Raw genomic sequence first — 14760 nt, 5'->3', positions numbered from 1 at the left:
TTTAACTGTCAAATGTCTCTTGGAGTTTATTTTTATACAGGTGTAACAGTGTGACATATTTAAAGTGATTGAACCAGAACACTTTCTGTACATATCCAGCGTATGGTTTATGAATATAGAATGACTGAGACAGTGTAAATAAAGAGTCACAAAAACACATAGCGTCCATCTTTATCTGAGCATTTATTGCTTCTTTCCTTTCATGGCATCAAGTCTCCTCCCCCTCCCCACATCCCCGTCTCCTGCTCTTTGCACAAGTTTCTCTCCTTCTCTTAAGGTGGAAAAACTGATCGTCATCCCCTCCAAATATTTTTAACACTTATTCACAGACCCTAAAGTACACTGGATACTTAAGTTAGTTCATAACACACAGCTGGAAGTGGTGATGCATTGTCTCTTCTTGATTATTATTATTAATATTATTTTTTTTTACAAATGGAAGTTATTTTTGTACAGTTAATTAAGAGAATACAGTTGGCAGAAAACAATGGGCAAAGGAAATGCTAAAGGTAAATGAAGATACCACTTCCACGATCCAACACACACTCGTTACAGACACATGCAAACGCCCACACACACAGACACACACGTTCAGACCATGGCATATCAGCAGCAGATATGGGGTCTTTAATTTCCAAATAATATCACCAGAATATTTTGAGTTGCTGCTTACTCAGAACAAAATGGCATGACATGTTGGAACTGATGAGGCTGTTGAAACAGAGAGGCCCAGAAAGGGAATATATTGAAACTACACTGGATACATCACGGTTACAGAACAAGACTGGACGGGACAGCACAAAGGCAGGGAGCGGAAAGAGAGGGGAGAGTCAGCGAGGTAGAGTAGGAAAGCAGAGCAGAGGGAATATCAGCCTGTGATGACTGTATGGGTGCGGGTGTGTTTCAGTTCTTCTCCCATCTATTCTTTGGTCCATTTGTCCAGGGCTTTTCCATAGCTTTAAAATTGTGGTGTGCGTAACTAATCTGCACTTTGCTCTTACCGGGCCAGTGTGGTGTGCATGTGTTGTGAGTAGTTTGTGTGTTTGTGTACGTGTGTGCTGATGTCAAGGGCGACCTTGGCTCTGTGTTCTGTAGGGCTCAGCTCATCAGATGACACTCTCAAAGAGAAGCGTGCTCTTGGTTCCTGCAGGGGGCAGCAGTTTGGCCTCGCTCTCCGGGGCCAGGTACTCCAGGTGATGTCTGCCCCAGACCGGGGTGGTTAGGTGCTGCCACCGCTACACAGAGAAAGACAAGGACATGATGACCTGTTAATTAGATTGATACTTCAGCCTTCTCTAATGAGCCTTCGCTAATGAGTAATGATGAAATCAGCAAACCGAATAACGAACAGGAGAGGGAGGGCAGTATCCAAGGACACACATTCCTACTAATTTGTCGACAATTACAAACAGAAACACAAGCACAAGAGAATGTGTACAAGCATGCTTGTTTGCACCCAGGCATACTGACCTCCCGCAAAGATCCTTTGCAGCGCAGCAGTTTGTAGAGAACAGTGAGAGGGATACAGAGCATGGAGGACAGAGCTAATGCCCAGCCAAGCGCTTCACCCCACAGGGGGTATGTGTACACTGTGTTGTAGGTCAGGGGCTTGTAGTTCACCACGTGGAACAGGAACACTGCCTATATACACACACATAAAATGTCAGCTATTTTCAAATGGCAGGTAGGAATTATAGAAACACATACGGAACAACACTTACCACACACACAAAAGGTGTGATGTAGGACCAGCACCACTTCATGTAGGGCAGGGGCTGATAGCCGATCATACGAGCCACATCGTCCATGAAACGGTCTGCGCCTGACAGGGACGACATGAAGGTGGTGAGATAATGCATTGAATTGTGCGGTTTTTGTTGTTTTTTTTTAAAAATTGTTAATGAGCATTATTGTCTCACCATAGACCCATGCAATCACTACACATTCCCAGAAGGCCTGCCACAGCAGAGTGATGCCACTGGCAGAGTAGTAGTCAAACAGCTGGAATACGTACATCCCTCCCTGACAGAAACAGAGAGAGCAGTCAGCATCAAGACGATCCTGTTAATACTTTATGAGTGACCTATTTCCAGCCTTGTCTCCAGTGTTTAGGCTTTCATCCCAGTTCAGTCCTGGCAGTGGTTTCCTGAGCCCAATTAAGCATTAGGTACACAAGCCAAGTATTTAAAGAATCATCAAAATAATCTTCTTATAGCAAAACAATCTCAAACTCAGGTAAGAGACTATGGCCTATCCTCTAGTTTCTGAAGGGTATTGTATTCGGCCCGAAAAGTGTGTTGTGTTATAATCCGCTAGCCTCCAAATAACTGAAGAATTCATCCAAGTCAGGTCTAAGACTCCGGAAAATCCTCACTGTACCTCCGTGACCATGGACATGTCAATGAGGAAGCAGATGACGCAGCAGATGGCCGCTACCACCTCTCGACGCAGGGAGCCCAGTACAGATTTAGGGGGTAGCATGTCCATGATTCCCGTTATCAAACCCTCTACCCCTACAAACTGAAAAAAAGAGTGAAGAGATGGCAGAGAGAAAGAGAGGAAAAAGTGAGTGATCGATTAAGACACAGAGGGACACAAAGATGAGGAAGTGGATTTAAGTCTGAAACATCTTTCTGAGTGTGTGTGAACCTGCATGGATGTTTTGCACAGATGTTTGCATTGTAATCTACTAACATAGTGCACTTGGAAATAACGTTAATGTGTTCACTAGATGACAGTGTTGGATATATGAAACAAAAATGTCCGGGAAGAAAACATTACAATTTAAAACAAGGACATTTTAAAAAACTGTTAAGAATTATACATAGAATTTCACTATTGCGGACTCAACCCAGTGACTTCCCGCTAACCTTCCCTTTCAACCAATCAACGTATGACAGTGCACTGAACTGCAGATGCACCTGACATGTAATTGAGATTTTGCAGGTGAGCATGTCAGCTCAGACTCCCCTCCCCAGTCTCCCAGCACAAGAGGGTTTACAAGTATCTCTGCAGAAACATATTTCAACCTCCAGAATTAGTTCAGCTGTGGAGCTATTTTTACATCATTTAATAAAAATGGCAGCACATGCGTGGGTAATGTGGCTATGGCAGGAAAAAGAAAGATGGATACAGAAGAAATTAGGGAGAGAATGGAAAGTGAGAGTAAATGAATGGATTGGAGAGTACACAGACACTCTCTGTGTGAATCAGACAGAAGCTCATTGACAAATCCCTGGGCTGTAAAACAATGGATGTAGGCACTGGCTCAAGCGGACACACAACAAACAGGCTGCTAAGAAATGCAATGCTAAAAGTGGACACGATGTGTCTAGACTGTTTGTGTGAGAGGAAGTGAGATGGAAATGTAGTTTTGGTACTACTGTATGTCTACTCTACATTAAGTTTTAAAGTGCCACAGAATGAAAAAGAAAGCAAAATATAGAAGCAGGTAATCCCTTACGTTAGCATACAGTTTCTCCAACCTAAAGCCAAAGTGGATATAAACAAACAAACTCAGATGCGTCTATCAGTATTACCTGGCTGTCCAAGCCCAGTATGAGCAACATAAAGAAGAAAAGTGCTGCCCAGAGTGGCGCCAGAGGCATCAGAGTCACAGCCTTGGGGTAGGCTATAAAAGCCAGGCCTGGACCTGCACATTAAGAGGCAGAGAGAGAAGGATAAAGTATCGAGGACGTTTAGCTCTGTCAGCACTCAGCTCATTATGCTGGGTTTTCAGCGGCTAAATCTCGGGGAAGCTGTATTCTTACCACTCTCAGCTACCTTACTGATGTCCACGTCTTGCTCAGCAGCCATGAAGCCCAGCACAGAGAACACCACAAAGCCTGCAAAGAAACTGGTTCCACTGTTAATGAGGGCCAGCACGAATGCATCCCTACATAGAAATATAGAAAGGAAAAAAGATGAATAGAGAGAGAGGGGAAACAGAACAGGGAGAATGACTTTGTGAGGAAAAGATGCTTTCTAATATGCTGTAACATGACTCTCACATAAGATACTCAAGACACACATTGCCAACAGAGGAGATGGTCTGGGATGGTAAATGGGGGATCAACAGCAATTTCTCTGAAAGCTGCTGTTGTCTTTGGAGTTGGCAGGGGGAGAGGAAATAAACCAATGGGAAGTCTGTTTCATGGTCTGAGAGGGGAAAAAGTGAAAGGAAAACCCCTACTAATAGTTCCAAATATACGGTATATATATAACATTATAATAATGCATATAATAATGCATGCATGTATAAATAAGTTATTTTGGAGAACTAATTCCCATTCAAGTATGAAGTCAACAACATCCCTATGATCTGGTCTGCACAGGGAGGAATGACCTATTTATCCTGACAAGTCAAGTCTAGTTGGCAACACCAGCCAAGAATCCTTTCTCTATAAACAACAGTTGCACCATGATGATTATTATAAGACTTTTGCAGCTGCGTTCAGCAGCAACCTCCACTCCGTCAAATGTCAATAAGCTCTATCAATCTGAAGCAGTACTCAGAGGAATGCTTATGGATGTGGATAATCAGAACAAGTGAGAGTGGGTGTTTGGGTTGAAAAAGTAGTCCACATCAAGACCACAATTATTAAACAAGACTAAAAGTATAGAACTGCACTAGTGGCCCTGCGAGGCTGTAAGGCTCGCTAAATACAGTTCTAGCAAACAAAGTTGCTGGATGGACACAACTTTAACATTTACCGTAGAACCTTACCACAACCTTACAGCCATAAAAAGACATAAGTTGAGCTAAGCTATGTGATTTGAGAGCTAGTGAACAAGAACCCAAAATTGGGCCCGGAGTCCTAAATGTACTATATATTGGCATCTGAGAGCAGTTTATATACACATCTCCCAAGATATTCCTGGGCTACTTTAAGTGTTTGTGAGAAACAGAGCTGAGCTGACATACCTCAGAATCTGAACTCATCTTTCAAATTCCAATTACGGTCAAGGCAGAGAAAACTCCAGATGGCAGGATATTGTAAGAGACTCCTCCTATCACAGGCATTCCAAATATTCAAGCAGAAAGTGATGGACTTATTATTATATAAATTATCCCTACTACTGCTACGGATTAACTACCTCATAAGGGTCTGAATATGTTGACATACTGTATTTCTCTCTGTTTAAAGTAAACACATTAATTGTGTTTTAATTAATCTGCCTACAAAACAGAAATAGTGAGGCCAGTTGTAGCTAAAAACAGATAACTTAACTCAGGTCTACTCTGTCTCCTTGATTAAGGGACCGATTGACCTTCTGTTGTGCCAGTTCATTAGTACAATAAAATAAAATAAAATAGAGCTTGTAGGGCCTTAGGATACTGTTATAATTTCCCTTGGAAACCTATTCACTTCTATTTTTATTGGGGAGGGAATGTCTTTACATCTGAAATGTAAGTAGTGTGCTAGTTAATCTTTGGGGCTTTGATCGTAATTCCTGGAACACTCAAACAGTGCATTTATCAAGTCTATTGGTTGTTCTAGTGCCCAGAGAACAGCATAGTCATCAACTGACAATATTCATTCAACACAAAAATGAATGAAAAAAAAAAGAGAAGCTCTTCTAGTCACGTGATTGGTGGTTAAGACAGACTAAGGTTGCTTTCTTTCTTTCAGAGTGTGAGTAGTGAAAAAAATGTGTATTTCTAGTTTGTTTGGTAGTACTCCAGTTCTCAGTCACATGCAGCAGTATGCAGAGTCTGGCTGATGGTGTTTGTGTTGATGTTGGCCTCCTTCCAGTGACAGTGGTGTCTGACTTTATCTTGTATATAAACTCACTGGTAACAGTTGTTATGGAAGCGGTTGTAGCTGCCCAGTGCAGTCAGGGCACCCAGTCCAATGGCATAGGAGAAGAAAATCTGAGTGCCTGCATCAATCCACACCTATCACAAAGGGAAATGCGTGAGTAATATTTCACAATCTTTTTTTTCTTAAATCCTATGTTTCTGAAAGGTTGATGTACAAATCTGTCATATTATTCTTTTCACTGCAGTGCTACAGACACATTGGTGTATTCACACCCAAATGCAAGCTTGTGCGAAAGTTATACCTGTGCTTCACCAAGTTTGGACCAGTCTGGTTTCAGGTAGTAAACAATCCCATCTAAAGCTCCAGGTAAAGTGACTCCGTGGGCCAGAAGAACAATCAGAACCAGGTAGGGGAACAGAGCAGTGAAGTACACAACCTACAGAAAGATGGAAAAAGAGAGCTGTGAAGTACATTTTTAGACACAGTAGGACCAATTTGTAGGATATATTTGGGGGTGGGGAGGTGAAGTTTGAGTGCTATGCATTAACTTGCATTAAGTGAAAGTAGAAAACTCCACAGTAAACATTAAAACCCCTCACATTACATGAAGTAAGTACATAAAAAAGATGTGGTTATATGATGAATTTAACAGGCTAGCTGGAAAAGTTTAGTGCTTATCAACATGGTCCATCAGCTATGGTCAAATGTTTCAATGCAACTGCACCTAAGTATGTTTTTATCACTTTGATTAAGCAATTACCTTCTTTGCAAATATTCAAGTCTTAAGTAGAAGCCCATTAGGTCCTTCCTGTAGTAGATGTGTAATGGGCCCTGTCATGTTACTTTGAAGAAAAGGTAGCCTGTAAATGGAAAGCCAGACAATTTGTAAACCTCCTGCAATAGCAGGGGTTTTTGGCAGACCTTTTCAGAAGGTAGTCTTTGTCAAGTTATGCTGAGAAAGCCGCCCCATGCTACCTAGTAGAAGCATCAAGTCCCAGCTAAATCAGTATGGTAAGAGCAAAGTAGTGAGAAAGCACATATTTGCCTTGATCTAGGGCGAACGTGGGCAGAAAAGCCCCTTTCCAGCTCTAAAACATCTACATGGTGGAAAGTTTCTAATCGGCTTACGGCTGGCTGGCTGGCTCAGTCTCCTTCATTATTTTTTCTCCTTGCTCTATGAGCTGTAGCTACTCTGGAGACACAAGTATGCAAACAGAGACAGCTATGCTACAAAATAAAAGATGCATTTATTATGTCAACGTATCAGAGCAGACAAACATTTAAAAGAATGACAAGTGGACAACTTTTTTTTTATACTACTGAATGGAAGTCACTGAGAACAATGTGTATGTAGAGTATCACATAATAGGGATCTAGGGATCAGTGGAAGAGCCTGACTGAAACATTAAGCTGTAGATATATATAAATACACATTAAAAAACATCAAAAAAAGCAACTACACAATTTAGTAGACATTCAAAGAATACACGTGTGATTACATTTGTGTTCATATGTGTTTCAGTTTCAGACACTGATCCTCTAACTATACCAAAGCTGATTTAGGGTGAAGGGCACAATGGTGCACTTATTTAAATCTTTCACACGAAGCCATGCAAATAATAGTCTGCACTCCATGAACCCTGATAGTGACAAGTAACAGTTTATGTACAGTCTACATATGAAGCCATAAATATTAATCTGCACTCATTACCCCCAAACGCGGACATGTGACATTAAGCATCATGAATTGTACAGCCAGAAAATGCTTTACCTTGCCAGTAGATTTAACTCCTTTCCACATGCAGAAGTAAACAATGACCCAGGTAGCTATGAGACATAGCACCATTTCGTAGCTGATGTCACCAGGCTCGTGCAGCCCACCAGACAGACGGAGCACTTTACGCCTGGGAGGGAGAACACAGAGATGTGCCCATTAGAAAACACAACGGTTTCCAAACACACCAATGGCATATGTGAAGACAAAGTGAATAAGTGAATAACTTCAGCAGGGAGACCGCAAGTTCAATTACATCTTGCAAGTCAAATTAGACTTTTATAGGCCTTGTAAATGCCAGAGACATTAAATATACAATCAAATCTGTAACTGACGTAAAAACAACATCAGAATGATCAGAATAAAGCATGACTGGAAACTCTGGATACATAGAAGACGAACACAGTTCATTGTTATCACCTTTAAATTTAATTTGGCAGTAGATTAGAGTATTCAAATCTTAATGGCTTTGGGTTTAGATAATAAAAGGTATTTTTTTTAAGACTGTTAATATGCTGCTCTAGTCCTCCATGACAATTCCCAGTCAAGTTAAGACATACTCCCAGAACTCGATGACTGGGGAGCGCATGCCCTCAGCCTCCATGCAGCTGCCATTGAAGAGGAGCTGGGCTGAGGACAGGTTGAGCGGGGACGTAGAGGAGAGGAGGTTGGAGGGGGTGGCAGCAGACGAAGGCAGAGCCGGCTGGGCAGCACTGCGGTTGTGGCAGGTGCGCCGGAAGTCCTGTGTACAGTTGGGGGTGTTCCAGGGATGTCCACAGGTGGCCCAGGGCAGCGGGTTGGTGAAGGAGTGGAAGAGAAAGTAGAGGCCCCACACCAGAATCATGATGTAGTAGGTGTTACAGAAGAACACAATCACCATTGAGGCCAAGCCTAGACCTGACAGATAGGGAGAGAGGAAGGCGCGGGAGGTGTGGAAGGATGTAATTTGTAAATCAGAGGCAAAGAACAGTATTAAAATTCCTTATTCAGAGAAATATAAACGTGTTCTCTGTGCGTCAGAAATGTAAACATAAACAGAGATAGGTACCTTTGAAGAGGGGTGCAATGTTCCAGGCAGAGACCCCTCCTTGCTTCATGAACTGTCCCAGTGCAATCTCCAGGAAGAAGACTGGGATGCCCCCGATGAACACAATCAGTAAGTACGGGATCAGGAAAACCCCTGCAACACACAAGGCACATATTCATCAAATGGTACGTGAAATAATAGGACAGATACATACAGATACGTCTCATTGTTGGAAATACCCAAACATTCAGTGTAACTCAAAAACAATTATTACCTCTGCTCAGAATGAAAGCACTGGCAAGGTCTGGATATTTAATAGGAAACATATTACTATAGTATTTTAGTGGTTTATGGTCCTATTGATAGAATAATAAGGATAATAATGGCATCAAATCAGTAAATGTAGTTTGCCTTAGTTGTTTTGAGACTTCATTGTATGTACCTCAAAAGGTGCTTTTGCTGTACAAGTGTGTTTTAGTGTATGTATGTATGTGAGTTAACTGTTTTGTTTTAGGGAGTTGACATGCAACAAAGGTCTTTGGCCAGGCTTAAACACAGAACGTTGTGATTACAATGTCAGACACTTAATTAAACCCTGGGCATCCAGAACACTCCATAGTAAAGTTATTTGAGTTTAAATAGCAAACAAAAATATCAGTAGATCAAACCAAATTTTTGTTTTTTGGTAATTGATCATGGTATGTTTGCTCATGCTCTTATGATTTTATGTTTAATCGTGTGAATGGATTGCACTGGTATGCAACAGACAGACGGATTATAAATACTGGAATATTAAAGGAGACAGACAGAGTCAGTGTTTTCTATAAATAATCTTCTTTTGGACTCTCATACTGCAGCAGAAGCTTTCTGTGATCAGGAATAGAGAGTAGAAAATGACATGAAAAAAGGCGGCATGAGACATTTAATTCACTAAACGATTTGGTCTGAATAATAACATAACTGGGTGATGCCACCACAGTGCGCAGATGGGAGAGAGTCACATGACCAGCTATGACGCAGAGCAGAGGCTGAGAAGAAAGGAGGAAAAGCTGGATAGATCAGAGGAGAGGGAGGCAGAAAAAATGGGACAACGCTGCTGTAGAGGAGGTTCAACAGAAACAAAAATGAAACACCAAGGCATCGACCTGGTTGTCTCTGCAACTGTGCTATTGATTGACCAATTGTGCCTCATTCAGTCCATCAGTACTTATGCCATTCTCTGAGAGCAGAGGGCTGCAGCCTTATAAGGAAACATTCGTGAGCAGGAGTCTAAGACAGAAAGGGGTGGGAAATCAAGATAGACGGAGAGAGAGAGGGAGAGAAAGAGAGAGAGAGAGAGAGAGAGAGAGAGAGAGAGAGAGAGAGAGAGAGAGGGAGAGAGAGAGATGCAATAGGAGGCGTGAATGGAATGACAGGAGAAAATGCTTGTGCTGACAAACTACAACATATTGGCCAAATCATCGAGGAACTGCATCCTTAATAGGCTTAAGTAAATCCTCTCCAATCATAACTGGACCAGACACATCAGGCCTAGCAGCTGAGTTACAAATAAATAAATAAATGAGATTTGCAGAGCATTAATTCCACGCATTTACAGTACACACATCTATTACCGTCTTCAATGCAGTCTGTCCTTGATTCAGTAACAACAAGGTCTGACTAAGAGCCCCGGCCCTTATCTGATACAGTTGTTGTGTTACAAGGTGTACCCTGGGTTGGTCAAGGACGTAAATTAAAGCACTGTAGCGGATGTGGCTGTGCTGACACTGGAGGAAAGGACGGGCACAGCCACAGGACAGTTATTGTGTGACATACCCACATACCCACTTATCAGGAGTAGAGTGGGAGAGAGCACCTTTGTATGCTACATGAGTACTGGGCAGGAGCACAGGGGGTGGACTGTGTGAAGCAGGCCATTGTTATATGATACCAGAAGGTGGGTATCAGAGCCATGGATCACAAGACACACACACATAGCGGAGAGGGAGGGCTGGACTAAGAAACACACATTAACAGTCACCCATTCAGTTTGTTTTTAACTAAGCACCTCATAAAAGAAAAGAAAAAGTGGGTAGGGCAGAGATAAGAGAAGTCAAGGCCAAATGCGGTAGTAAGGGCAGGTTTCTGTTGGACAAGTTGGCACAGAGGAGAAAGGAGAGGATTCAGGAAACACATAACTCATTTAACAACTCAAATAAACTCATATGCCAGTGAGAAAGCAGCAGGACTACTGAAGGCAAGTTGTACTAAGTCTGTTAAGCAATAGGAGGCTATAACAAATAAAGTGAAATCACGTGGGTGGGCACAGCTTTTCAGCTACGTGCTCGCAGCCACGCAAGCCTTGCTTTGTCTACCGATGTCATCTATTACAGTATTATGTCTCGCCATGCTGCCGTTCGCTGTTGTCCAACCAACTGTCTGGAGTGTCTGAGATCTCCCGACATGAAGGAAACTGAATCATTGAGTTTAGAGACACATTGCATTGGCTAGATTTCAAGCAACACTGATGGACCATACTGGAAGGAAGTTAAGGAGCATGCACAGTGATGCACTATATGAATAGTTCGAAGGATGTGTGTCCATGCACAAAGGAACCTTTATGCAAGATAAACCCACTGTTTATTGTAATAGAAAATCCAGAGTACTCTATGAAATTTGCTTGCACATCCACATTTTATACTCATTTCTAGTTTTTGAAAACATCAGCCTTGAATATCAATCAGAACTGTTCAAAGTGAAACTTCTCATATATTTATAGTAATACAGAGAACTATATTAACTAGACACTCCTCCTGAAGCTCACCTCCTCCGTTCTTGTAGCAGAGATAAGGGAACCGCCACACGTTTCCCAAGCCAACAGCAAAACCCACGCAGGACATGATGAAGTCCATCTGCCTGGTCCAGGTTTCTCTCTCCACCACTGGTACTGCTACTGCCCCATTTCCAGTCCCGGCTGCAGCCCCGTCCGGGGTCTGCGGTGGGCCAGCCCCTCCGCCCTCACCACACCCTGGGCCCGCTCCAGGCACAGGCACCAGGGGTCGAGCTGACCCCCCGCCCTCCTCCTCGGACAGGGTCCCTGCCTCCAGCTGGGGGAGGCTGATTTCACCTGGACAGGAAGAGATGTACAAGGGTCAGATGAGAGAGAAGAATAGATTGCCAGAGGAAGAAAGGAGACGAGGAGACGGATGAATGGAAGCAGATAAGACAGCAGGAATCAGTGTGTCTGAGTAACAATAATAAAATATCTACATTCTTATCACGGAGGACAGCAGACAATATTTTTACAGCACTCATATCTAAAATATACACATGCGCAACTTCACGTCACATGTCAGCACTGGAGCCAGATGAACCAGTCTCCTGGGCCAGACTTGCAATGAATGGAAAAGGGAGACTGCGCGTTTTCCATTCATTGCAATACAGCGTCAGTACGACGTCAGTACAAACCTCCACTGAGAAAAAAAAAAAAAGGGCTGAAATTCATCTCACTATATACATTCATGGGAGTTTTGTGTGTCAACTGCCCTTACACAATTAGTTTTTGGGCTAAATCATGTTGCTGTCGTGCTGCCATCACCGAGCCCTCCCCCCTATGTTCATCCTCTCTGTCCCTGTCTCACAGACAGAGCGATTAGTGTGCCGCGGTACAACACAGCAGAGAGCCAGCTCAAGGTACATCTCAAGCTCGTCTGTCACCCACTTAGCTTTCTATTCTACCTATTTCGCATCCACGCCACCGAATAAATGCACGCAGATGCTCAGACACAAATAAATGCAACGTGCCACTTCATCATCCACGATAGCAGTGTCAGCCTGGCTGCTCAGTGTTGGATGCAAAGCAAGGCAGCTGAATCCAGATCAGAGCAGTTTGAGGGGGTGTGTGAACAGAGAAGGGGAAAAGAGTAGGGGAGGTGAGGGATGTCAGCATCTATGGAGCAACTTAATGCGAGGATACCTGGGGTTTAAGATCATCCGTGTGAGGGATAGCTACACACTGTATGTGATAATTTAATGTTTATCAAAATAGACCAACTTCTTAGGGCTAAGACAGTAAAGACAAAAAATCTATTGTTCTTGGACATGAACGGGGTCTCAGTCAAGAATATAACCCGAACTATTCACATCTCAATTGGAAACAGACGGATGTACGTACATGAGTCATCTAATTCTGTAGGCAGGATAAGCTTTAACTAGCTAAATGTCGATGCTCTCATGATACTGACATAAAACTTGACAACGATTTGTTAGGGGAAGACGTGGCTTCTCTAATCACACGGAGTGACACCTGTTTCGGCACCGTATTTAGCTTTAAAACGACTTCGAGTCAGCTCTGGTGTGAAGTGTATATTTAGATATCCTAAAGTGTATTTATGATGTGATGACAAATATTAGACCGAGGTGGGTTTCAGAGCAGCTGGTGTGGGGCTGCTCTTCTCCCCACAGAGTAATGTCAAAGCAGTGACTGAGGCTCTAATTCAGCAGCATGTGCTTGTGTTTTCGCTACGGGTTAAAATCACATGGCGACTAATAAGCCATTAGAAAAGCAGCGGAGGTCGTTCAGCATACTCACCTTGGCTGTTCTCTTCCAACTCAGGTGACATATCGTTGGGTATCGGCAGAAAAATAATTGCTGTTGTTGTTTTTTTGTTTTTTTTGTTTGTTTTTTTTTTGTTTTTAAAAAAGCAAGCTGGCTGATGGTTTAGCCAGGGGGCTGCTGAAGTTTTATAATTGTGCCTGGCTAACAAGGCACCAGGCTCAGGGAGGCAGACAGAGAGACGTAGCCACAGTAACAGCTCTGCAGTGCTCCAGTTGTCTTTTTGGTTTACTGAGTTTTGTTTTTTTTTTTTTTTTAATTTCGCCTTCTTTAAATGCAAAAAAAAAAAAAAATCGCAGTTTTTTTTTTTTTTTTTTTTTTAATTATTATCACACGTTGGATCCCCTCAGCTCAGCCAAGAGATGGAAAATTTCACAAAGCGCCGCGGTCAGTTCAGCCGTTGACAGAGGAGATTCAAAAGCAGTCGACGAAGCACTTGAAGGTAAGCCTGAAGAATCTCATGGATAACGGTTAAATGAAAAGGATACTGCGCCTTAGGGTGAAGATGTTTTGTTGTTGTTGTTGTTTGATTCAACGGCCCCGTCAGAAGTCCATGAACCTGTGCGTGATGCCGCGGCTCGACAGACGAAGAATGCGATCCGCTCCACGGTCCGTTAGCTGTGACGGACGCTCCCCCCGCCTCCTCCCGCTGGCGGCGGCGGCGATTGGCTGAAGCCGGCCCAGTGCGGTGCGCACAGCATCAGCAGCACAGCTCAGTCAAAATGAGAGGAGTCACAAGGATGGCTTTATTACACTTGCATACGTCCTTGACCTGACATCGCGCAAATAACTCCAGATAAATGCCCGGAGTGGCGTCTGTTGGCGTTTCGCTCTGCTTATTTGGTCTATATTTCGAGGCGGCGAGGACTGTAGGGAGGGTTCCCAACTCCGGGTGCAGGGAGCTGCAGGGACACTTTAAACAAATATCCTGCCCCTTCATCCACTGAAGGGTTGTCTTGGGACGTTTTCAGTATTTTTAACGATTTTAATCGGTTTGTTCTTTTGTCCTCTCATCTCCCCACCTGCAGTAGGACTATTGATCTGACAGACATCACCGGATTAACCTTCTGGGGATCCCAGGGGCACAAATTTTGTTGTTGGGCCCCTAACCAAGCTACACAATACATGGCGGTTTCATTAATCATTCCCCCAGGCACCCTGAAACCAACCAGTGCTCTAGAACCCATATGACTAAATGGATCAATTGCTTAGTTGATGAACAGAAAATTAATTGGCATCAATTTTGATAACTGAAGTCATTTTTAAAAGCAAAAATGTCCAAATTTAACCGGTTTCTCCAAAGTGAATTTTTTTTTTCGTCAGTATTTTCTCAACATCTTTGTCATCGGTCAGACAAAACTGGACATTAGAATGTGTTAACTGGGATTCAGGGAATAATGATAGGAATTTTTCACTATCCTCTGACATTGCGCAGACTGATCAATCAACTGATTATTAAAGAAATTAATCAAAAGACCTATTAATAATGAAAGTAATCGGTGGTTGCAGCCTTACAGTTTTTCCTATGATGGAATAATATGATCTTGCCTGAGTTTTTTTTTGTGCATTATTCACTTGATAAAGAAAAAATTAAAGCAAT

The 14760-nt window shown here is 42.8% G+C and overlaps 1 protein-coding gene across 1 annotated transcript; it reads right to left on the bottom strand.

Annotated features, from left to right (window-relative positions):
- Window positions 1–163: 163 nt before the first annotated feature.
- On the bottom strand, window positions 164–13823 carry si:ch211-117c9.5 (sodium- and chloride-dependent creatine transporter 1). The gene is made up of 14 exons (XM_040153708.1): window positions 13137–13823; window positions 11370–11672; window positions 8588–8719; window positions 8100–8436; window positions 7537–7669; window positions 6067–6201; window positions 5796–5899; window positions 3771–3895; window positions 3540–3652; window positions 2380–2520; window positions 1920–2022; window positions 1722–1822; window positions 1471–1641; window positions 164–1235 (listed from the first exon to the last, which is right to left on the bottom strand). Exons 1-14 carry the CDS (start codon window positions 13165–13167, stop codon window positions 1107–1109), a joined length of 2058 nt encoding a protein of 685 aa, XP_040009642.1. The 5' UTR covers window positions 13168–13823; the 3' UTR covers window positions 164–1106.
- Window positions 13824–14760: the final 937 nt, after the last annotated feature.

The sequence above is a fragment of the Xiphias gladius genome, chromosome 18, assembly GCF_016859285.1.
Source record: "Xiphias gladius isolate SHS-SW01 ecotype Sanya breed wild chromosome 18, ASM1685928v1, whole genome shotgun sequence".
In the NCBI taxonomy this organism is placed as follows: Eukaryota; Metazoa; Chordata; class Actinopteri; order Istiophoriformes; family Xiphiidae; genus Xiphias; species Xiphias gladius.
This window is presented reverse-complemented; position numbering and strand designations above follow the sequence as displayed.